Source organism: Diabrotica virgifera, chromosome 7 (assembly GCF_917563875.1).
Source record: "Diabrotica virgifera virgifera chromosome 7, PGI_DIABVI_V3a".
NCBI classification, from domain to species: Eukaryota; Metazoa; Arthropoda; class Insecta; order Coleoptera; family Chrysomelidae; genus Diabrotica; species Diabrotica virgifera.
In genome coordinates, this window is record NC_065449.1 from 20,681,984 (window position 1) to 20,707,552 (window position 25,569).

The 25,569-nt window shown below is 31.9% G+C and overlaps 2 protein-coding genes and 1 long non-coding RNA gene across 3 annotated transcripts in view; 1 reads left to right on the forward strand and 2 right to left on the reverse strand.

Moving 5' to 3' along the window:
* Window positions 1-1,172: 1,172 nt before the first annotated feature.
* LOC126887730 (zinc finger protein 233-like) lies at window positions 1,173-2,060 on the reverse strand. The gene has a single exon (XM_050655447.1). The coding sequence runs from the start codon at window positions 1,855-1,857 to the stop codon at window positions 1,324-1,326; it is 534 nt and encodes a 177-aa protein (XP_050511404.1). The 5' UTR covers window positions 1,858-2,060; the 3' UTR covers window positions 1,173-1,323.
* A 94-nt stretch (window positions 2,061-2,154) lies between these two features.
* LOC126887731 (uncharacterized) lies at window positions 2,155-10,423 on the forward strand. The gene is made up of 3 exons (XR_007699173.1): window positions 2,155-2,248; window positions 2,585-2,668; window positions 10,387-10,423. It is a non-coding gene; the product is annotated as an uncharacterized LOC126887731 (long non-coding RNA).
* A 1,917-nt stretch (window positions 10,424-12,340) lies between these two features.
* LOC114325988 (zinc finger protein 664-like) overlaps window positions 12,341-25,569 on the reverse strand; it is a 65,972-nt gene continuing 52,743 nt past the window's right edge. Inside the window, exon 3 of the mRNA XM_050655440.1 lies at window positions 12,341-14,106. Coding sequence (XP_050511397.1) covers window positions 12,716-14,106 — 1,391 coding nt within the window. The 3' untranslated portion in view covers window positions 12,341-12,715. The remainder of the gene's footprint in view (window positions 14,107-25,569) is intronic.

Consider the following 25,569-nt stretch of genomic DNA (forward strand, 5'->3'; position numbering starts at 1 on the left):
GAACATATTTTGAGTACCTAATCGCGACTAGTCGCATTCGATTCAGCAACCAAAAATACACCAGAGAAGACCTTAAAGGCCGCGTCTCACCATCAAACAATTTGATCAAACAGTTTGAGCAAACTCCGGAAGTACATCAAAGTGACGTCACAATTGCAGTTTTTTTGAAATTCTAAAAATCTGTGCTCTCACTATCAGTCTAGTTTGATCAAATTTTTTGTATTGAGTTGCCTAACTTGTTTGTACTTTATTTAAAATTAAAATTTTTCATTATTATCCACAATGAACACTCAGGATGTGACGTCACTAACTGTCACTTTCAGTTTGCTCAAAAAAGTTTGATCAAATTATTTGATGGTGGGACGCGGCCTTGACACTATCAGTTTATTTACAGGACTTCTAATAATTCCTGAAAAACACCTAATTTTACCATAATTTGTTAATAACAATTAAAATCACCACATTTGGGCTTCCAGACCACTTCCATTGGATTCAGCGACCCAAAAAAACCTATAATATCACCATCAAATCGCGGCGAAGTAAAAGTGTCCACGGGACCCCCTATGTTGCGACTAGACTGATTGGCAAGCAAGTCTCTAAAAATGTTAGGTGTTAGACATATTTTAAAAGAACAGTTAGGCCGTTAGGGTATGTCGTTCTGTGACATTTCGTAACACGACAGTTCGTAACCGAACAAATGGTAACTTGTTAACACTTAATGTCTACAATTATTTTTCTAATAAAGGAAATGTTGCTGGTGTAAGTTCATCGTAACAAAATATTCGAATAAATCCAAAAAACTCACAACCTTGGATAAATAATGACGTTATAATTTATATATTCGCTGTGTGCAAGTACTTGGAGGGGATAGTAGAAACGATCGTGCGCGAGTAGCGGATAAATCTTGCAACTTCGGCGTTTGCCTGACCAAATTAGTCCCTCCTAGGTTTGACTAGTCAAAGGTCGAAAATAGGTTGACAATTTTCGATTGCGTTAACGATACATTGTGGATAACGTTCAGCCCAAGTTGATTTACGCAGTTCTTAGTGAATTTAAACTCTGATTAGGTTTTCTAATTAAAGTTAGCCTCTTCAAGCTGTACCGTTGTTGTTGATATCCTCTCTATACTTAAAATTCGACAAACTTATAATATTTATTTTGAAATAAACCAATTTACAATAGTTTATACATTTATTCATCAATACTTTACATCGCATAATTTACATATTTATTACATAACACAAAAACTAGCTTCCAGTGTGTCCTCTCAAATGTCTTTTCAAATGACCTGCTTCACTAAACTGCTTAAAACAAATTTCACATTTATGAGGGTTTTCTCGTGTGCGTTTTCAAGTGGGTTTTCAAAATATCATTTCGAGAAAACTCTTTAAAACAATTTTCACACTTGTAGGGTTTTTCTCCAGTGTGTACTCTCAAATGTAATTTTAATTGATTGACTGTAGTAAACTGCTTAAAACAAATGTCACACTTATGAGGTTTTTCTCCAGTATGTACTCTCAAATGTGTTTTTAAATTACTTGCAATGGTAAACTGCTTAAAACATATTTCACACTTGTGAGATTTTTCTCCAGTGTGCACTCTCAAATGTGTTTTCAAATGACCAGCTTCACTAAACTGCTTAAAACACATTTCACACTTGTGAGGTTTATCTCCAGTGTGCATTCTCAAGTGGGTTTTCAAAACATCAATTCGAGAAAACACTTTAAAACAAATCTCACACTTGTAAGGCTTTTCTCCAGTGTGCACTCTCAAATGTACTTTCAATTGATTTGCTGTAGCAAACTGCTTAAGACAAATTTCACACTTGTGAGGTTTTTCTTCAGTGTGCACTCTCATGTGTTTTCAAATAACTTGCTGTAGTAAACTGCTTAAAACAAATTTCACACTTGAGGTTTTTCCCCAGTATGTGCTCTCAAATGCATTTTTAAACTAATTACTTGGTTAAACTGTTTAGAACATATTTCACACTTGCGAGGTTTTTCTCCAGTGTGCACTCTCAAATGATTTTTCAAATGACCTGATTGACTAAACTGCTTAAAACAAATTTCACACTTATGAGGTTTTTCTCCAGTGTGTACTCTCAAATGATCTTTCAAATTACCTGATTGACTAAATTGTTTAAAACAAATCTCACACTTGTACAATTTTTCTCCAGTATGTACTCTCAAATGTCTTTTCAAATGACCTGCTTCACTAAACTGCTTAAAACAAATTTCACACTTGTGAGGTTTTTCTCCAGTGTGCACTCTCATATGTGTTTTCAAATAACTTGCTGTAGTAAACTGCTTAAAACAAATTTCACACTTGTGAGGTTTTTCTCCAGTATGTGCTCTCAAATGCATTTTTAAACTAATTGCTTGGTTAAACTGTTTAGAACATATTTCACACTTGTGAGGTTCTTCTCCAGTGTGCACTCTCAAATGATCTTTCAAATGACCCGATTGACTAAATTGTTTAAAACAAATCTCACACTTGTACGGTTTTTCTCCAGTATGCACTCTCATATGTGTTTTCAAATAACTTGCTGTAGTAAACTGCTTAAAACAAATTTCACACTTGTGAGATTTTTCTCCAGTATGTACTCTCAAATGTCTTTTCAAATGACCTGCTTCACTAAACTGCTTAAAACAAATTTCACACTTATGAGGTTTTTCTCCAGTGTGTACTCTCAAATGATCTTTCAAATTACCTGATTGACTAAATTGTTTAAAACAAATCTCACACTTGTACGGTTTTTCTCCAGTATGCACTCTCAAATGAGTTTTCAAATTATCTGTTCTGGTAAACTGCATAAAACAAATTTCACACTTGTGAGGTTTTTCTCCAGTGTGTACTCTCAAATGTATTTTTAAATTGCCAGCCTCACTAAACTGCTTAAAACAAATTTCACACTTGTAAGATCTTTGCGCAGTCCCAACTTTCATAATTTTCTTTAATACTTTTTCTTCTGCATGTTGACCTGTACATTTTTCTTCACAAGATGAATGTGACGTTTCCCCCATTTTCATATTATTCTTCATCTGGTAAAAATCTAAAATACAAAACAACTATAAACATTTTACTTTAATTTAAAAATTACTGCGGAATTGTAAGCACTTAATAAATAAAGTTAAATAATAGACCAAGTTGACCTTTCTAAGTTTATTTCCACCATAGTATGTCTTACTCGTTACAGCTTAATGCCACTTGTTAACACTTAATAGAGAGTTATTGCCAACGTCTTTTAAGTCGACCTGTAATAAAAGATCTTCTATTTTGACATATAAGCATGCGCAGTATTGAGTCTTTTATTTTTGTCCTTTAATAAAATACAGGTCGCCTGTATTTAAGGAAAATTGGAGGACACTGTTCTTTTAATAAAAATTCTTTTATTTTGACATAACGTGTCAAAAATGTGAAGAAAAGTTTAACTTCACTTGTATTTTGAATTCATTTTGTTGCTTCTTTGGGTTGATAATTGTATTGTGGGATTGATATTTGATTAAACTTTCATCATTAAAGTTGTATGTTGGGTTTTATTTATTAAAAAGAACTCTAGGTAATATTCTCAGATATAGATTATTGATGTTTTGACCCAAAGGAATATATAAAAGAACATTTTATTGAAGCTTGAGTGATTACAAAAAGTTGTAAAAAGGAATATTATGTAAATAATTATTTTAATATCATTAACTCATTTAAACTCAATATATTTTACATTTTTGTATAGAAATAAATATTTATTATAGATATAAGAGGTAACTTCAATAAATTTTAATGAAGGTTAGGATTTGTTAAAATTCTAGATTCAAAATAGAGTTCAATTCAACATATAATCACACAAAACAGGTTCACAAAATAAAACAAAGGTTCAAGTATTTATTTTTGAAAATTTAATCTTTTACAGATTAGAATCTATAAAGTTTTTAATCAAAAGTATTAATACACTTTCATTTTCATGCCATCTTCTTCTTTTGGTTCGTATCCGTTTCTAATGTTGGAAATCATATTAGCATTCATAACCTTGCTAGCTGCGATTCGAAACAGTTCCATTGATATTCTCACTCTACTGGGCCTTCGCTTACCTTTGACTGTACCTTGCAATATGTACTGAAGCAGGGAGTAACGGTGCTAATTTCTCATATGTGTCCCAGATACTGCAGTTTTATGCATTTAATGGTAAACACAATCTCCAATTCTTTTTTCATTCCTCCTAGAACCCCCTTGTTCGTGATCCATTTTCATCAGTGCTTGTTTATTTAAACACTGCCAAAAAAATTAATAAAAAAGCACCATAAAGCTTAATTCTTCTATTATATTTTTGTCTATCGGGAAGTATATCTGACAGATTAGATATTAGAGGTCTATTCATTTCCAGATTGGGAAGTTTATATAATAGTATCCTTAGTATATGTCAGATATCTATTAGTATCTAATCTATCAGAAAAACTTCCTGATAACTAGTTATCCAGAGGTGAAAAGAGAGGGCCATAATGGATCGTAATGAACATATTTTAAACCATAAAAGATCAAACAACAATAGCATGTATATATTTATAAATTTATTATTTAAAACCTGCCAATGATCATAAAATACTTAAAATCAGTCATCAATATAATATTTATATTTATTTATAAATTTATTAACAAACTGCAGTCCAATAAAAATAAAATTAGCTTAAGCTAGCTTTAAATGTCAAACAATATTTTTAAACAAACACACACACAATTTAGTTGCATAAGATTAGCTCCTGGTTGAAAATGTACTGCCCCAGCTCTATATCAATATCAACAGCAACATTTGCCAGTATTTCAACGTTTTCTCTATTATCTACTGCAACATTATGTAAAACTGAACAAGCTGATATTATTCTTTGAACAAAAGGTAACTTGCATCTCATTACATATGTTAAAATTATAGGTTATTTTTATATTTACAAAAATATTTCATGTCAATTGTCAAAATAAAAGATTCCTTAACTGCCTTTGCAATACCACTCTTTTAGACCCGTCCTGTATTTGTCCTTTATTAAAGTATCCTGTAATAAAGGATCTTTTATTTGCCGGTGGCAATAACCCTCTATTGTCTACAATTATTTTTCTAGCAAAGGAAATATTGCTGGTGTAAGTTCATCGTAACAAAATATTCGAATAAATCCAAAGAACTCACAATCTTAGATAAATAGTGATCTTATATTTTATATATAGTGAATGCGACCAGGACCGCGCCGTCCACGTGTGCAATGTGTGCGGTTCATACAGGTGCCAACAATTAAGGGGCACCACTAGAGTTAATTTAGAGAATGTTTAGTTATTTTTTAAAAAATTGCGTATTTTTTGGGCGTTATTAAATGTTTTGTACATAGGCGCTGCCACGTGCTGGCGCAGCACTGAATGCGACCGGTTTAGACGTTTATCAGTTTTCCATCATCATCAGGCCATACAAATTTTAAATAAGATAATACAAGGCAATTGTTTGTTGTTAACAAACAATCCTTTTCTTTCTCTGAATGGTTTGTTTCTTATCAACAAACAACTGGTTTAAATGTTAGAACACTAATAAGCTGCACAAATAATTGTGCCACAATACAAAACATAATATAACATCCTATGCAAGGTGTAGCCTTGTATTACCGTGTTTAATATTTGTATGGCCTGATGATGATGTAAAACTGATAAACATCGAAACCGGTCGCATTGTAATATCTATATATAAAATGTAACATGATTATTTATACAAGATTGTGAAAGTTTTGATTTGTTGCCTAATATCAATTTTCTATTCTTATTTCAACTTAAATATCAGTAACCAATGTATATAAAAAAATCAATGTATAAAAAAAAAACAGAAAACAACGAAAATTATCTCCAGGTCAAAGACAAGCAAGAAGGTTATTACAGTCTACTGCCTGTTGTGCAAAAATAGCCCTCTACTTCAGAATATTTTGAAAATTCCAGTGTCTGTGCACACTCTCCATAACAAATATTTAGGAGAGAAATCAATCTACAGTCCGTCTAATTTACTAACCGTTGCACGTCATTATCTACGTTAGAGATCTAAGTTGACATTGTTGCCCGATTACAAAAAATTCTTGAATTCATTTTAAATCAAATACACACAAGTTTTGCGGAAGTGGATTATACAGCAAAACAAATTAATATTCAATGTCAATGTAAATAAATAAAAACTTTAGAAATAGAAAACAAGAATTAAGTTCTAATCTTACGTTCAAGTACATAATAAAAACAGTAAACATAATAAAACAAATACTTATAGTAAATAATATAAACAAATATGAAGTGTCATCACCGCAACTGTCAAATAAATGTTACCATTTTGTGCCAAAAATCACCAAAAGGTGATATACCTTCGTTCGATTATAGTTACAGTGTATTCCGAACAAATGTGCTTCATAAAAACGCTTTATAATCCATTTATACAAATTAAATGAAACATATTATTGTGTATTTCTTTCAGTTAACATTAATAGAAATCTTTAAATATTATTTCTACGCGTATATAATAAAATATGTCTAGTGGTTGTAATGCCAGTGTACTCGGCAAAGTGATTCTAAAAAAGAACACACCTACTGCCTAAATATTTCGTGTTGGTATTATGTGACGTCACGGGCTATGACGCGGATCGCGGATGACGTGCAACGGTAAGTAAATTAGATAGAGTTTGTCAGTGGTTTGCCCTTTTTAGTGATGATGATCAGATTGAATACTTTTCAAGGGCTTGGATAGTAACAGATGCGTTGACGATTTTAGATTGCGTTAACTATATGTTGTGGATGACGTTCAGCACAAGTTGTTTTACACAGTTCTTGGTAAACTGAAACTTTGATTAGGTTTTCAAATTATAATTTGCCTCTTCAAGTTGTACCATTGTTGTTGATATCCTCTGTATTTCTGTATACATACTTAAAATTCAACAAACTAATAATATTTATTTTTAAATAAACCAATTTACAATAGTTTATACATTTATTTATTCATTAATATTTACATCGCATATTTACATGTTTATTACATATCACAAAAACTAGCTTCCAACCTGATCACACGTAAGTGACCTCAAAAATCTGTTCCAATACACGCGTGGATTCCAGAAAATTATACATCCGGAAAACTTCAATTGCTGCAGTGAAAAGACAGTGTGAGGAGGGACAGGTCAGTGTTTCAAAAATAAGTTACCCTCATACTAGAACGCGGGTAAGTGAATCAAATTTTTGTTTTAAAAAATAATTTCAGTAGACTTTCAAGAACATGAATCTGATTAAAATATCTCAAGAAATCAAAATAACAGTTAACCCAATAATTAATAGCAATATCAATAATAAGGTAGGTAATCTAGAACTTGACGGGTATTGTTCCCTTAAATTATCTGTGAAGTAGGCCTACAGGGAAAACCACGGTAAAAAACCCGCCGAGTACACTACCTCACAGGTGGTCTGGAAATGTGTGCATATTACATGTATAATGTGACTCTTAGAATCGCGATATCTCAGAAATGGCAACTCTTAGGAAAAAAAATCATAAAGACCATGTTTGTAGAGATTTTAAGATCTACAACTTTGGTTTAAGGTTTTTTTGATAAAGCTTACCATTTTCAAGAAACATAAAAATCTCAAATTTTGACTTTGACTCCGAATAACTTCTGTTGCACACATAATATCGATGGGGATTTTTAAACCTTTATTTGTAATGGTAATCCCTAAGCCAAGCCGCACACCAAAGAAACATTTTCCATTATAAATAGTTAAAATTAAATATATCTGTTAAGTAAGCTAGTGTTGTGAGCCACAATTCATCTAATAACCGATCACGCAGTTAAAAATTGGTTTCCATTAAAAACTCATGTACTTCAGAGCGCAACTCGAATAACCTATTTAACATTTTTCCTTTTGAAAGCCATCTTATCTCTGTGTGTAGCAATAGCTGAATATGATCACTTCCCATTTCAGAGAATAGTTTTGAAAATAAACGCGAGTTTAAGGCTCGAGATTTTATGAAATCGACTATCTGAACGGCTTCATGGAGAACATGTTTAAATTCATCGGGCATTCGCTTTGCTACCAAAGCTTTTCTGTTGATACTACAATGGGTAAAAGTACAATTTTCTGCGACCAGTTTTACTTTGGTAGTTACACCCATGATACTATAAATAACAAGATAATATATTGCACATCCGGAAGTCGTGACGTAACTGGAGACCGGCAAGTTCGTAATCATTCGTAATGCCCGATTACTTTGAATTGTTCACGGTTGTATTTTATATTTTATCTTTGACAGTTATTTTGACTGGAATCTCGACACTAAATTCTTTTCGAATACATTGAAGTTTAATGTTATTTTGCTAATTGAATAATTTCATCACATAATGCATACAAATCCCATTTAACTTTAACAAGAATTCAAATTCAACTTCCGGTCTCCAGTTACGTAATCAATGCGCGAAATGCGCATTGATTGCATTTTTCTTTACGAGATGAATGTGACGTTTCCCCATTCTCGTGTTATTCTCCATCTGGGGAAAATCTAAAATACAAAACAACTATAAACATTTTACTTTAATGGAAAAATTATTGCAGAAATATAGGAACATAATAAATTAAGTAAAATTATACACCAAATTAGCCTTTCTAAGTTTTCTTTCTAGACTTTCATATTCTCTATTCTATTGGGTTTTTGGAAAGGAATCAAATCTTTCTCCCTTCAGGAGCCTCCAGCATAAAGCCTATCGCAGGTGATGACACTAAGGCTGACAGCAATGAAGACCATTACATCTAGACTGCAATGACTACCATCTCCAGCTGCAGGGGCCTGAGGCCATAACATCTGCCCGGGTCTACAAGTCTACAGCAGTACCATTCAGCATCAAGAAGTTACCATCGAACCAGTACCACAAACCATGCATAAGTATAATCCAAGAATTGTTAATTTTTGGCAAGGATTTGAATATATTTGTTATTGCATTTATTAAGTTACATTTTTATTATATCTTTATTGAACAATAAACATGATTGGTTAAAGTATTGTGTTGTTTGCTTCCATTCTGAATTTTCATGATTCATATTTAAGATTAGGACAAGACGAACTCACACCGTGAGAGACTGAGCTAAGCTAAATGTGTAGCGATGGCTATCTTAGTTGGTTGAAGTATTATTTTCGAATATTATTTCAATTAGCTGAGGTAGTCTATCGCTTTTTTTGCTTCACTGGCAATACTATTATTTTTCTAGTAAAGAAAATGTTGCTGGTGTAAGTTCATCGCAACAAAATATTCGAATAAATCCAAAACCCTCACAATCTTGGATAAATAATCATGTTATAATTTATATATTCGCTGTGTGCAAGTACTTGTAGGGGATACGAGACACGATCGTGCGCGAGTAGCGGAGAAATCTTGCAACTTCACCGTTTGCCTGACCAAATTAGTCTCTCTTAGGTTTCTGAGTTTGATTAAGACCGTTAGTCAAACCTAACTTGACTAAGACCGTTATTCAAACCTGAGGATTGACTAGTCAAAACCTAGGAGCGCCTGAAATTCGGGCTTTGACTATAACATATATATTATAAAATGTAACATAATTATTTATACAAGATTGTGAGCTTTTTGATTTTTTGCCTAATATCAATTTTCTATTAATATTCAAAATATCAAGTAACCAATGCTAAAAAAAGAAACAGAAACCAACGGATATTTACTACAGCTCAAAGATAAGCAAGAAGGTTATTACAGCCTACTACCTGTTGTGCAAAAATACCCTTAAAACTTCAGAAAATTTTAAATATCCCAGTGACTTTGTGCACGCTCTCCATAACAAAAATTTAGGAGAGAAATCAACCTATGTAAGTTGGGGTTGGTCAGTGGTTTGCCTTTTTTAGTGATCAGGATTAGAATGAATACTTTTCAAGGGCTTGGATAGTACCTAACAGATGCGTTGACGATGTTTGATTGCGTTAACGATAAATTGTGGATAACGTTCAGCACAAGTTGTTTTACGCAGTTCTTAGTGAATTTAAACTCTGATTAGGTTTTCTAATTAAAGTTAGCCTCTTCAAGCTGTACCATTGTTGTTGATATCCACACTATACTTAAAATTCGACAAACTAATAATATTTATTTTCAAATAAACCAATTTACAATAGTTTATACATTTATTCATCAATACTTTACATCGCATATTTACATATTTATTACATAACACAAAAACTAGCTTCCAGTGTGCCTCTCAAATGTGTTTTCAAATGACCTGCTTGATCAAATTGCTTAAAACAAATTTCACACTTGTGAGGTTTTTCTCCAGTATGTACTCTCAAATGTGTTTTTAAATTACTTGCTTCGGTAAACCGCTTAAAACAAATTTCACACTTATGAGGTTTTTCTCCAGTATGTACTCTCAAATGTCTTTTTAAATGACTTGCTTTGGTAAACTGCTTGAAACATATTTCACACTTGTAAGGCTTTTCTCCAGTGTGCACTCTCAAATATGTTTTCAAATGATCTGCTTTAGTAAACTGCTTAAAACACATTTCACACTTGTGAGGTTTTTCTCCAGTGTCCCCTCTCATATATATTTTCAAATGACTTCCTGTAGCAAACTGCTCAAGACAAATTTCACACTTGTGAGGTTTTTCTCCAGTGTGCAGTCTCAAATGTGTTTTCAAATGATCTGCTTTAGTAAACTGCTTAAACCACATTTCACACTTGTGAGGTTTTTCTCCAGTGTGTATTCTCAAATGTATTTTTAAACTACTTGCTTTGGTAAACTTGTTAAAACATATTTCACACTTGTGAGGTTTTGCTCCAGTGTGCACTCTCAAATGTATTTTTAATTGATTGGCTGTAGCTAACGGCTTAAAACAAATTTCACACTTGTAAGATCTTTGCCCAGTCTCAACTTTCATAACTTTATTTAATATTTTTCCTTCTGCATGTTGACCTGTACATTCTTTACGAGATGAATGTGACTTTTCCCTCATTTTCGTATTATTCTTCATCTGAGGAAAATCTACAATACAAAACAACTATAAACATTTTTGTTTGAAAAATTATTGCAGAAATTTGGAAAATCGAAAATTTTTAGAGAACTATCTGGCAGCAAATATTTCTTGGGGATTTTTTGTGGGGATATTTTGTCCCAAAAAAAATTGCAGGGATTATATTTGTCCTATCTTTTTATTGGAAGTGCATTCTTGATCGCATGTACATTTCTAAAACCGCAAACTCTGAGCACTTTGCTATTTAATGTAAATGCCACAAGTAATTTTGAGCTAAAACCACTTTTAATATATTTTTGCCATAAATAGTCCAAGCTGTGGGTGAAAAATGAGTCGATTTCATGATATAATTCAGGAATTTTTGAAAGCTATCAGGTGTTGGAAACAACCATGCCAGGAATAACTTCTACTAAACTGTAACCAAAAATTTTGTCCGGTTTTATATTTATGACGTTTTTCATTTGTTAAATTTGAAATTTTTAAAGATTTTTAATTTTGCAGCTTAGGATATTCGTTTTAGAGAAAAACTTTTAAAAGTCTAAGTTTTCAATATAATGGCATATAAAATAACATGTTACTCTACATCCCACTAGACTGAAAACAGTGGGAAACATAACGGATGCTGAGACTAAGGAAGACGAGGGAATTTTAGAATTTATAATTCACGTCCCATCTGCTCAGCGCGGTAAAGTTTCCAACAAGAATGGTTCCCTTCTTACTCCAATCAGAGTAAATGTAAATCAAAAATGAATAACCATTTTCAATTTAGTTGCAACACGAAACTACAGCCGCGCCATATTCTAGTCCAATCAGAGAGTGCCGCAAGCACCTCTACCGGTTTCGAAACTTATTAGTCTCTCATCAGGAGGCACATATGCTGCTCTCCCCAATCCAACCAAAACAGACCCCGGCGTGCAGTCACGGATTGCAACGAACGGAATGGCATAGATGCCCTAGCGGCAACTGCTATCAAAAGATTAAGTTTTCAATATAATGGCATATAAAATTACATAATGTTACTCTACATCCCACTAGACTGAAAACAAAGGGAACCTTCTCTGGTTACACCTCCGAGGCTTCTACAATTTGCAAGCCATACGGATGCTGAGACTAAGGAAGATGAGGGAATTTTACAATTTATATATAATTCACGTCCCATCTGCTCAGCGCGGTAAAGTTCCAACGAGAATGGTTCCCTTCGTACTCCAATCAGAGTAAATGTAAATAAAAAATGAATAACCATTTTCAATTTCGTTGCAATAAAAAAAAATGATTTAAGAAATTGCAAATTTTACTTAATTGGTTATTGAAGAATTTATCTAAAAAAACAGGCGACTTGACTTTCGTTACAAAACTTGCTTGTAACATTTAAAAACTAAATTATAACTTTAAGTCAATAAAATACATTATTTATTGTAATTTTTTAATAAGGTCCTTTGATTTTTACAATTTAAAGATACTCAAAAAATTGTACATAGGGAAACAGGGCGTCATTGGCCTTTTATATCTTAATATTATGTGTGCACCCCCGATACTTTACACCAGACGCCGCTCCTGTGTTCAGTGTGAATTTAAAAATGAGTTTTTAAACTACGTGCTTTCTTAAATTGCTTACAACAAATTCCATACGTGTACGGTTTTCCTCTAATGTGTTTTCAAACTGCTTGAATGACTAAATTGCCTACAACAAATCTAACACTTGTACAGTTATTCTCCAGTGTGTACTCTCAAATGTCTTTTCAAATGACCTGCTTCACTAAACTGCTTAAAACAAATTTCACACTTATGAGGTTTTTCTCTAGTGTGCACTCTCAAATGATCTTTCAAATTATATGATTGACTAAATTGTTTAAAACAAATCTCACACTTGTACGGTTTTTCTCCAGTATGCACTCTCAAATGAGTTTTCAAACAATCTGTTCTGGTAAACTGCATAAAACAAATTTCACACTTGTAGGGTTTTTCTCCAGTGTGCCCTCTCAAATGTCTTTTCAAATGACTTGCTTCACTAAACTGCTTAAAACAAATTTCACACTTATGAGGTTTTCCTCTAGTGTGCACTCTCAAATGATCTTTCAAATTACCTGATTGACTAAATTGTTTAAAACAAATCTCACACTTGTACGGTTTTTCTCCAGTATGCACTCTCAAATGAGTTTTCAAATAATCTGTTCTGGTAAACTGCATAAAACAAATTTCACACTTGTAGGGTTTTTCTCCAGTGTGCCCTCTCAAATGTCTTTTCAAATGACTTGCTTCACTAAACTGCTTAAAACAAATTTCACACTTATGAGGTTTTTCTCCAGTGTGTACTCTCAAATGATCTTTCAAATTACCTGATTGACTAAATTGTTTAAAACAAATCTCACACTTGTACGGTTTTTTTCCAGTATGCACTCTCAAATGAGTTTTCAAATAATCTGTTCTGGTAAACTGCATAAAACAAATTTCACACTTGTGAGGGTTTTCTCCAGTGTGTATTCTCAAATGTATTTTTAAACTACTTGCTTTGGTAAACTGGTTAAAACATATTTCACACTTGTGAGGTTTTTCTCCAGTGTGTACTCTCAAATGTAATTTTAAGTGATTGGCTGTAGTAAAATGCTTAACACAAATGTCACACTTATGAGGTTTTTCTCCAGTATGTACTCTCAAATGTGTTTTTAAATTACTTGCTTCGGTAAACTGCTTAAAACATATTTCACACTTGTGAGGTTTTTCTCCAGTGTGCACTCTCAAATGTGTTTTCAAATGATCTGCTGTAGTAAACTGCTTAAAACAAATGTCACACTTATGAGGTTTTTCTCCAGTATGTACTCTCAAATGTCTTTTTAAATTACTTGCTTTGGTAAACTGCTTAAAACATATTTCACACTTGTGAGGTTTTTCTCCAGTATGTACTCTCAAATGTGTTTTTAAATTACTTGCAATGGTAAACTGCTTAAAACAAATTTCACATTTGTAAGATCTTTGCCCAGTCCCAACTTTCATAATTTTCTTTAATATTTTTCCTTCTGCATGTTGATCTGTACATTTTTCTTTACGAGATGAATGTGACGTTTCCCTTATTTTCATGTTATTCTCCATCTGGGGAAAATCTAAAATACAAAACAACTATAAACATTTTTGTTTGAAAAATTATTGCAGAAATTTGGAAATTCGATAAACTTTTGGAGAACTATCTGGCAGCAAATATTTCTTGAGAATTTTTTATCCGGGATTTATTGTGGGGGAAAAAATTTTTTGTGGGGATTTTTTGTCCGGGATTATTTGTCCGGGGATTATTTGTCCTAGCTTTTTATTGGAAGTGAACTCTGGATCGCATGTACATTTCAAAAACCGCCAACTCTGCACTAATTTGCTACTTAATGCAAAGTAATTTTGAGCTAAAACCACTTTCAATATATGTCATAAAATCCAAGGCCTCTTAAATCACTAAATAAAAATCAATTGCACGTCATGTCATATGGATATACAACAAGAAAGCTTGGATGACTAAAACTACTTTTGAGAATTGATTTAAAAATCACTATTGTACAGTTGAGTCCGCGAGTCTTTACCCGTGCGTCATTAATACCTGAAGAGATAAAACACATACTTTTTATCTAGCATCATTCTCTTCCACGCATGAAACTCATGACAAACCAGCTGCCGTTTGTAATTAAGTAACAACACATGTTATTTTTATGAACCATCTAGACTCAGTGCATTGAAAAGAGATAGGTACAAAAAAAGACGATTCGGTATGTTTTCATATTTTAAGCACAATTTGTTTGACGTTTCTGCTTTGTTTACTTTTGTGGCTGTCAGTCAGTTGAATTTGTGCGGTTTTTGTCGAATTTTTGCGTTTTGAAGTTTCTTTATATTACACAAACAGTTGTTTTCACAACTAATTTTATATTGGGCTTTGAAATTTTAAGGTAAATAATTATATTTTGGCAATTAATATTTAAAACATACAAAGCTAACGTCATTCACACAGTAAAGAAATGATTGTGTTTAGATTTCCGTCACAGTGAATAAAATAACAAAAATAAAATATGTTATTGAATTTTTTTATAAATTGTTTATTTATTTATAAATCAATAATAATAAAAGAATTTATTAAGCTACTTCAAATGTAGCTGTAATTCTGCACAAAAATTTTGAAGCAAAACTTACATTTGACATTCTATATATTTGATAACGTCAAATTTTATAATAAAACCCGTAATCGGAACAGTAGCCACTTTCTGTCAGTTGTTGTTGCGTGAAATAGATTTCCGACTTATTTTCGTATGCTTTAAATGATGACGCACGGGTAAAGACTCGCGGACTCAACTGTACAGAAGGGAAAAATATTTGAGATATTATTTCATTCATGGGAGATTCTGACCAATAGAAATCTAAATATAAAGAAACCAATAGAAATAAAAAGAGACCAATAGAAATATAAAGAAATATAAATTAAATTGATTATTTTTGATTATTTCATTCATAGGAGATTCTGCTGACAATGAGAACATTGATAGAGAAGGCAAATGAATACCAACTACCCGTATTTCTTGCCTTCGTAGACTATGAAAAGGCGTTTGATAGTATCGAGATGTGGGCCATAGAACAAGCTATTAATAATTGTAGAATAGATTCGAGATATAGACAACTAATACATAATATATATGAAAATGCAACTATGATAGTACAACTAGACGAAAATACAAATCCCATCCCTATTAAGAGAGGCGTGAGACAAGGAGACGTAATATCGCCAAAGCTTTTCAACCTAGCACTAGAAGACGTCTTCAAAACGACAAATTGGTCAACCTATGGCATTAACGTTAATGGCAAGAAGCTAAATCACCTCAGATTCGCTGACGACATTGTGATTATAGCGAGCTCATTCGAGGAACTGCAAATTATGATAGAGGAACTCGCAGGCAGCTCCCAATACGTCGGTCTAAAAATGAACATGAAGAAAACAAAAATAATGACAAACACAGATGACCCCAGACGCATAACTATAAATGGCAGTGAGATAGAAAAAGTCCAGGAATATATCTACCTAGGCCAAATCCTGAAACTTGACAAAGAAAACCAAAGTGCGGAAATTAATAGGAGAGCAAGACTAGCATGGGCAGGATTTGGAAAACTTGGTTGGATACTTAAGAACCGCAAAATACATCAATATTTGAGGACCAAAGTGTTCAACCAGTGCATCCTTCCTATCATGACATATGGGTGTCAAACCTGGACCCTAACCAAGGCAAATATGAATAAACTAGCTACAACAGAAAGAGCTATGGAAAGAGCAATGTTAGGTATACGACTGTCAGATAAAAAGAGGAGCGACTGGGTAAGATCAAAAACAAAAGTCGAGGACATAACAACAAAAGTTGCCAAACTTAAATGGAGCTTTGCAGGCCACACTGTTAGACAAAAAGACCAACGTTGGAATGCCACGATACAACATTGGAGACCTTATCAAAGTAAACGACCGAGAGGAAGACCACAGATGAGATGGGTTGATGATATTAAAAGAGTAGCCGGAACGAATTGGAAATATGTTGCTCAGGATAGAGACCGATGGAAGGAGTTGGGAGAGGCCTATGTCCAAACGTGGACGATAGAAGGCTAAGAAGAAGAAGAAGAGGAGATTCTGACCAATAGAAAGCTACAGAAATCTGAATTAGGCTGATAATTTTTGATAATTTCCCATCGTCAAGTATATTACGTCAGAGGCCCTTCGTTGCTACGAAAAAATACATTCAGTGACATTAATGACAATTAATGTTTTAAAAATTATAAAAGTGATGACTTTCAACCGTCAAATACTTTAACCACTGTGTGTTTAATTGTACTAATTTGTACTTACATAAATAAATTACAATAAAATTTTGGTTTTGAACAGTTTTATTCATGAAATAATCGCAACAAATTGCACTCGATCTCTAAAATTAATATGGAATTTCAGAGCTCTTGTGCAATTACTACTGATAATTTCCCGTCGTCAAGTATATTACGTCAGATGCCCTTCGTTGCTATGAAAAAATAAATTCAGTGACATTAATGACAATTAATGTTTTAAAAATTACAAAAGTGATTACTTTCAACCGTAAAATATTTATAACAACTGTGTGTTTAATTGTACTAATTTGTACTTACATAAATAAATTACAATAAAATTTTGGTTTTTCACAGTTTTGTTCATGAAATAATCGCAACCAATTGCACTCGATCTCTAAAATTAATATAGAATTTTTGCCCTCGTGACACTGACATAATTTCACTTGCCTTCGGCTCGTGAAATTAAAACTGTCAAAGTGTCTCTCGGGAAAAATTCAATAATTTTAGAGCTCTTGTGCAATTACTACTGATAATTATTAAAGCAACAAGGCTTTGCTAATTTTGGAGAATGCACCAGGAACCAGGACATTCTTCTAATTTATCCGAACTATCTGAAGCTGTCATGATTAAGTACCTTCTGAAAAATACAACACAGCTATCCAACCAATGCATCATTGTGCAATAGTCACTTTTAAGGCATATTACCTACGCCAAACTTTCCGACAACTTATAAGGGAAACCCATGGTAAATCTTCAATTGAAGCACTTTGGAAAAACTATATCAAATATCAAGGATGCTGTTGACAGCATTTGTGAATCATGGAAATTAAAATTAACAACAATGGACCATATTTGGAAAAAAAAAATATGGCCAGAATGTGTAAAAAATACCGATACAGAAGTTAATTTCCTTCCTGTTTGTAAAAAAGCCATTTAACATAAACTACAGTCGGAAAAATGAAAGAATACCCATGGACGATCATATCAATCACATATTTTGTATTTGCTGACATTTTTCTATAAATAACAAACGAGAGAGATAGATTATTAATTATCTTAATAATATGTGAATATGTGATTGATATGATCGCTCATGGATATTCTTTCATTTTTCCGACTGTATGTACCTATACGCTCTGAGCTTCGCTGGTGCCGCTCCTAGCGGATTACTAATGCAACTTTCACCGGTAATTTTTAAATTTATTATTTAATTGTTATCGCTTAATATTTACAACGCAAAAAAGTAATTAAATTGTAATCGATTTTTTAAAAATTTTGCTAATCATTTTAACGTTCTATTAATGAAATATTAATTTCTTACTTCGGCTACTTTCACAATTGTCGTGTAGATGTATTAATCAGATTAATATAATTACATATTACGAAGTATTAAAAAAACTTAAATTCAGTATTTAAAACGTAAGTATATTTAAGGTAAAAATATACACCACAGCTTTGACCAACTAATATTATTTCCTATTAATGTTTTTAATTTCAATGTTTTAAATTAATCACTTTGACATTTATGTCAAATTTCCAGTAAATATATTTTACATATACATATAGGGGTCACCAATTAGCGGACCGCGGTCCGCATCCGCACCGTGAGCTAGTTTTGTGCGGACCGTCAATAAATTCAGAATATACCTAGTGTTTGGCAATTTTGAAAATGTTTGGCCATGAAATTGTGTACTATGTTTGGCTCAACTTATGCGTGCGAAGCCGCTTTATCAAGAATGAACTTTATTAAAAATCGGTAGAGATCTCACTTAACAGATGAATATCTCAACTCCCTAATGAGACTCAGTTGCACTAAACTCACTCCAAACTTCAGACAGGTTGTACATAAAAAAATGTCATCTTTCTCTCTGATAATTTAATTTTGTAAAGAGTTTCCCCCCTTATTGTTATACTTACTAATCATTACTTTTAAAATTAAGTAAGCTGTAATATAAAATTGTCCTGTGCATTATTTATATTCATTTCCTCTCTACAATATGTTAAGTAGGCGGAGTACTTTTCACATGTGGATTTAATTAAAATAATTTTCAGATTTAATAAATTTGCAACAAACACCTTGCATTGAAACTAATGTAGAAAACATAACATGTTAATTAGCATTTTGTACTATGATTATTTATTTTAAATTCCTCAGTTTCCTTTCTACAAAATTGAAGATGTCTAAAAACTTCATTAGCATTTAAAATATAAATTCCTAATTTTTAAAATATTCTCAGTAACAATTTACAATACTGCTGTTTTCAAAATAAATATAATGATAATAACATCAAAACAATACACAATGAATTTACATTTTATTTATTGTACCAGGAAAACTTACAGAAAAGTATACAGTAACCAAAAAACAATCATTCAAAAATGTCCCCTTTAAACAAATCAGAAGGGTGAAACAATTTTTTTTTTTTTTTTGAGTGAATTTGATGGCCTTGGCCGAGCCAATTAGCCAGACATTTTGTTATTTTAAAAACAAACAAATTTGATTTTTCAATCAGAGGAATTTTTTCTGTATTTCTAACTCTAAATACATAACAAACTAACATTATTATCTACAATTATTATCTAAATAATACTCTGTTTTGGTTGTTCATTTTTTTTGTAAATTTTTATTTTTTTTTGTATTTTTTTTTTGAATTTTTTTTATATTGTTAATTTGTTTTTTTTTTATTAATTTTTTTATTGTTATTTTTTATAAATTGTTTTTTTTTACTACGCTAAGACGTAAACCCGATTCATCCTCGCGGAGGTTTACATCTTCTTAGTTTTTTTTTGCATTTTTAATTTTTTTTGTTTTTTTTTGCATTTTTTATTTTTTTTTTGTTTTTTTTTCTTTTCTTTTTCTCTTTTTTTTTGTTCTTTTCTTTTTTCAATTATAATATACAATAATGACTTAAATCTACAGGATTTAAAACAAAATAACAACAAAACAAACATGTTTGTTTTGTTTTAACAAACATGCCTGCTTTGTTTTAACAAAATTTCTTAAATACAGGGTAAATTTTATTGCTACAATCTATATTTACAATTTTTGATATGTTCGTAAATTGTTTTTAATATATTAATCTCTTCAGAAAAAATCAAATTGTTCAGGTAGACGGGAAGTGGAATTTTTAATATATTAAGATTATCATAAAATTTGTTTATATTTACTGATTGATGTGAACATTCGAGGAGAATATGTAGTAGATTACCTTCTTTTCCACACTCACAGTTAGGTGACTCTGTGAGACCCAGACTGTACATATGAAGGGGGGTAAGAGCATGATTACATCTCAATCTATTTATAACTCTTATGAAATGGCGATTTGATACAGAATGAAACCATCTTTTAATGGGAATTTCAGGTCGCATTTGTTTGTAATTACTACCAGTTCTCGTGTTTCGATAATACCTTTGCCAATTTTCTTTTTGGTGTCGTCTACTAATAATATCAATATCCGAAATGGGTAGTAAGTTCATGGGAAGTTCTTCGCCTATTTCTAGGGCGGATTTGGCTAGCCTGTCTACTATTTCGTTACCCCTAATGCCTGCGTGTCCCTTTATCCATGATATAATGATGTTTTTTCCTAAATTTTATTATAAAGAGTCATAATTTCCAGTTCTATATGATTGAGTTGTTGGTACTTATGTACGTTAGTTAGTCTATCAACGACACTCTTACTGTCTGTAAATATTATGCAGCTATAGGGTTCGTTACTAAATATGTGTCTTAAAACAAAAAGTATCGCTATCATTTCAGCGGTGTATATCGATGATTCACAAGGCAATTTGAATAATTTTTTAAATCCACTTTGAATATTGATTATTGCACATCCTACTTTGTTTTGTACTTTGGATCCATCTGTATAGTAAAACTGATAATGTGGCCATTTATGAAGTATAAATGATTGAAAAACGGCTGGATTTAAATTAATATCCATAAAAAAAGTATTAATTTGTTTTGAGAAAATTTCTTCTAATACATGGGAATACATAGGTGAAAATTGATTTTCATAAGTATAGAAAGTACTTCGGTATTGAGATATTTTCAAGTAACTATCTACAAGAAGCGGACATTTTTTCTTTGTCCAATATTTATGAGTTAGATCTAAAATTGATAACTTATGTATATCCTGCAGATAGTTTGTATTTTTTCCTATAGTTCTAGTAATAAATTTATCACTTAAAAACTGTCGTCGAAATTCCAGGGGTGGTTCTATCGCCTCAACTTCCATTATATTAACGGGTGTAGACTTCAAATATCCAAGACAAAGTCGAAGACATTTATTTTTTTGTATTTCTAATTTATTCAAATGTGTGTTTGCAGCAGTTCCATACAGATGACAACTGTAATCGAAAATAGGACGAATCATAGTACGGTAAAATAAAAGTGCTATATTTGGATCGGCACCCCAATTAGTTCTACAAAAGGCTCGTAGAATATTCATTGCATTTTCAGACTTTTTTATGATATGATGCATGTGATCCTTCCATAGAAGTTTTCTATCCAAATAAGTACCGAGATATTTTATACAATTTTTAATAGGATATTGAATTTGACCTACTGCCAAATGACCTTGTGGAATTTGACGATTTCTGGAGAAAATGCAAATTTCTGTTTTAGATTCTGATATTGCTAAACCAATATTTTGATAGTGATTAAGAACAGCCTTAATTGAGACATTAAAATTATTTTTACATATATCCAATAATTTGTGGGATGTGTAAACTACTACATCATCAGCATATTGAATAATCTTTGTTGTGCTATTAATACAATTTTCTAAATCAATATTATATAAAATATATAACATTGGACTTAATATGCTACCCTGTGGTAGTCCTATATTTGTAAGACGTGGAGTGGAGATGGAATTGTTGATTTTTAAAACCGTCCATCTATTAGTGTACAGTGTCCTCAGAAATCTAGCTAAGTTGATGGGAAAACCAATGTCTACTAGTTTTTTATACATAATGTCCAAATTAACGGTATCGAATGCAGAAGAGACATCTAGAAAAGCAGCCATAGTATACGCATTATCAGTAAAGTTTATTAGTATAGATGAGACTAAGGAAGTTATCGCATCTTGAGTTGATTTTGATTTTCGACATCCATATTGAGATTTTGGGAAAATATCTTCTTGCTCTAACCAGTGTTCAATTCTATTTTTTATTAATCTTTCTAACGTCTTTAGGAAGCAAGAAGCTAGGGATATTGGTCTATATGAACTATAAGAATTTTCTGGTTTTCCAGGTTTTTTAATAGGTATTAGAATATATTCCTTCCAACTCTCTGGAATTTGTGACGTGTCATTCCAAATTTCATTAAAAATATGTAATAATGATATTTTATATTGAAGTGGTATATGGTATATCATGGAATATGAAATATTGTCTTTACCTGGAGCACTGCTATTTTGTTGACTAAGTACTCGATCTAACTCCCACAATTTAAATGGTTGTTCTAAGCCAAACTTATCCCTTGAAACTGTTTCGCTGTATTCTGGAAAATATTGGGAAGGTACCCACTGAGGAGATATTTTATTATGAAATTCATCTAGCCAGCTTGAATTTGGATTTATTGGAAACTTGTTGGACTGTTTGCGGTTTTTAAAGGCGTTTACTTTCTTCCATACTTCACTGATTTATGTTTTGGAGTTAAGGCTTTCGCAGTACTCTATCCAATTCTGTTTTTTCTTTTGCTTGAAGAGTTTTTTTGCGACAGCATCAAGTCTCTTAAATTCAAATAAATTATTCCTTGTAGGGTTTTGTTTATATTTTCCGTATGCAATTTTACGGTTATCAGCAGCAGTTTTACAACTTTCGCACCACCATTGGTTTGAAATTTGTCTCTTATGTATGACGTTAGATGAAAACTTCGGTATTGCTAAATTGGCTGCTTTATTGATGTTTGCTATTAACTGTTGATAATTACCGGGAGAATTTTCAGCTTCTAGTACAGAGGTGTATAAGTCCCAATCGGCCTTGTTAAGATTCCAGATCTTATGAAAGTTTTCAGTTGGAGATGAAGTTTGATTATCTGTTTCCATGTTTATGATAATCGGAAGATGATTGGATCCATGAGGATCTTGTAAGACACTCCACGTTAAAAAATTTGAAAGATCTTGAGTACAAAATGTTAAGTCAATAGCAGATGGACTGTTACTAGTTGCTAATGTGGGCGACCCATCATTCAGACATATCAAATTACAATGATCAATACTTTCTAAAAGTTTTTTACCATAATTGTCTTCAATTTCACAGCCCCATGCGATACTGTGGGCATTAAAATCGCCACCAATAATAAAAGGCTTAGGAATATCTGTAAAGAATTCCAACCATTGTCTTTCAGATATCTGGGTTTTTGGTTCAATGTATACTGAGACAATAGTAATAGGATTTTTGTTTCGAAAAATTTGAACTCAAATACATTTATGAGTGAAAGGATGTCTATTTTTAAGATTTATTTCTTCACATCTTATGTTTGATTTTAATAAAATGGCAGTTCCACCATACCCGTCTGCACGATCTGATCTAAAGCAATTATAACCTTTAAAATTATAATAGTATTTTGATTTAAACCAGGTTTCTGAGAGTAATGCTATGGAAATTTGATTTTGATATAGCAGATATTCTAAATTTACTTTATTAGCTACTGCTGAACGACAATTCCATTGCAGCATATTCATATTTGCGATGTCTGCGAATTTGAAGACAAGGGTTGGTTTACATGATTACTAATTAATTGAACTATTTCTGACTCTGATACATTAAAATTGTTTGTTTGTTTTATATTATTTATAATATTGAGAACTACTTCTAAAACTAAACTTATTGTTGAATTTAATTCCTCTGATTGTGATTTTACTTCAACTGAGTTTTTTAAATAATGTTGACTATTAAAAATTCCTCCCGAGACAAAAGATGAGTTTGGTTGAGAAAGAATTTCTTGTCTTGAAATTTCAATGGGATTAGGGCTAATTGGCCTGTGCCTTTTGTTTGGGCTTGAAGATGTAGGAGAAGAAAACATGTAATTAGTAAAATTATTTTTATACGATTTGGGTTGTAAATTCTGGGTCTGCGAGAATTGGGGTTGAGAAGAATGAGTCTGTATTATGCTAGATGGGGTAAGTCCAGATTGAATCCGTTGGGGATAATTTGTCGAGGAAATTGCACTATTTTCCATGGCAGAGGTATTAAGAGCGACTATGTTGGCGTATGTATTTTTTGGGACCTGTTTATTTGCATCAAAGAAATTAACATTGGAAGAGCTCATGGTTTCCTTCACAATTTTTTGCCTTTTAAATTCTGGACAAGAAGATAAATTAGTTGTAAGGTGATTTCCTTGACAGCTAAAGCAACGTGGTAGGTAGTCAGTACTAGTACAATCTTTTGTGGTGTGGGATTCCTGACATTTACTACATCTCGGTCTACTTCTACACTGACTACCTAGGTGGCCGAAACGGAGGCAGTTATAACATAATAGTACCTTTTGTTTGTAGGGTTCTACTTCTTTAATAACCTTATTAATAGAAATATATTTTGGCAAAATTTGGGATTTAAAAGTAGCAATGCAAGACTTAGTAGCTACATATTCTATTGACTTACCTTCATCTGTAATTTTTTCTACTTTACGGTTTATTCTTTTGACGTTAGAAACTTCAAAATTGCAATGTTGATCAAATGGTTTTATTTTACCTTTTATATACTCATCCGAAAAGTCTTGTTCAATATCTCTAATGACGCCCTGTCTATGAAGAATAAATTTTGGAATGTACAATACAAAGTTATTTTTAATAAAAATGTTATCGTTTTTATGAGTTATTAGAAAATTCGCTGATTTATAATCTTTTAACTTGATTCTAATCCTATTCCGACCTATAGAATCAATACTAATAATTTTGTTATCTATTTGCGGGAAGTTAGAGAGAATTATATCTCCAATTTTGAGAGCATTTAATTTGCCTTTGAATTCAGCTGTATTATTTTCAACATAAATATGGTATGGCCCTAAATCAGTACTTACATACACAAATTCCTCTCTTTCTTTTGACATAATATTGTCGCTTTTATCATTTGTTGACGAATTTTGATTAATTAATAAATTATTATCAGTACTTACCGGATTATTTTCATTGCAAATGTTATTTTTATTAAAGGTTGTCACCTGTCCGACTGGATAAATATCCATACTTACATCTTTAATTAAACTTATCTTTTTTGAGGTATATCTGGGGGTACAGGGTCAGGGGGTTTCCCCCCGACCTGCAGGTCCATTTAATTGGTTTTGAACACTATTAAAACTTCCTTATATACCACCAAATTTGAACAACTATTTTAAGACACAATTTTAATCGGATATTGTTTAATTTGGTTTTACTCTTGCCGATAAACACGTCTGAATCGTAGGTGAACTACAGTAGAACTTTAATGAAAAAAAAATCGCTAAAAACTAATATTTTCTTCGGAGAAATTTAAAATATTGGTTTTCACTTTTGACGTTTTTTTGACATTCCGGGTGAAACAATGTTTTAAGCAAATTCAAAATTACTTTTTTGCCTCGCAAAATGTAATTTTAGGTTTCTTGGGTAATTATAAACAATAAAGGTCTCTTGTCATTTTTCGGAAAATGTTTTCGAGTTATAAGCGATTTACAATCTGAAAAATGCGAAAATATGCATTTGCGATGCTTGAAAACTCAGAAAAGTTTTAATAAAATGACAGATCTTTTTTATTTAAGA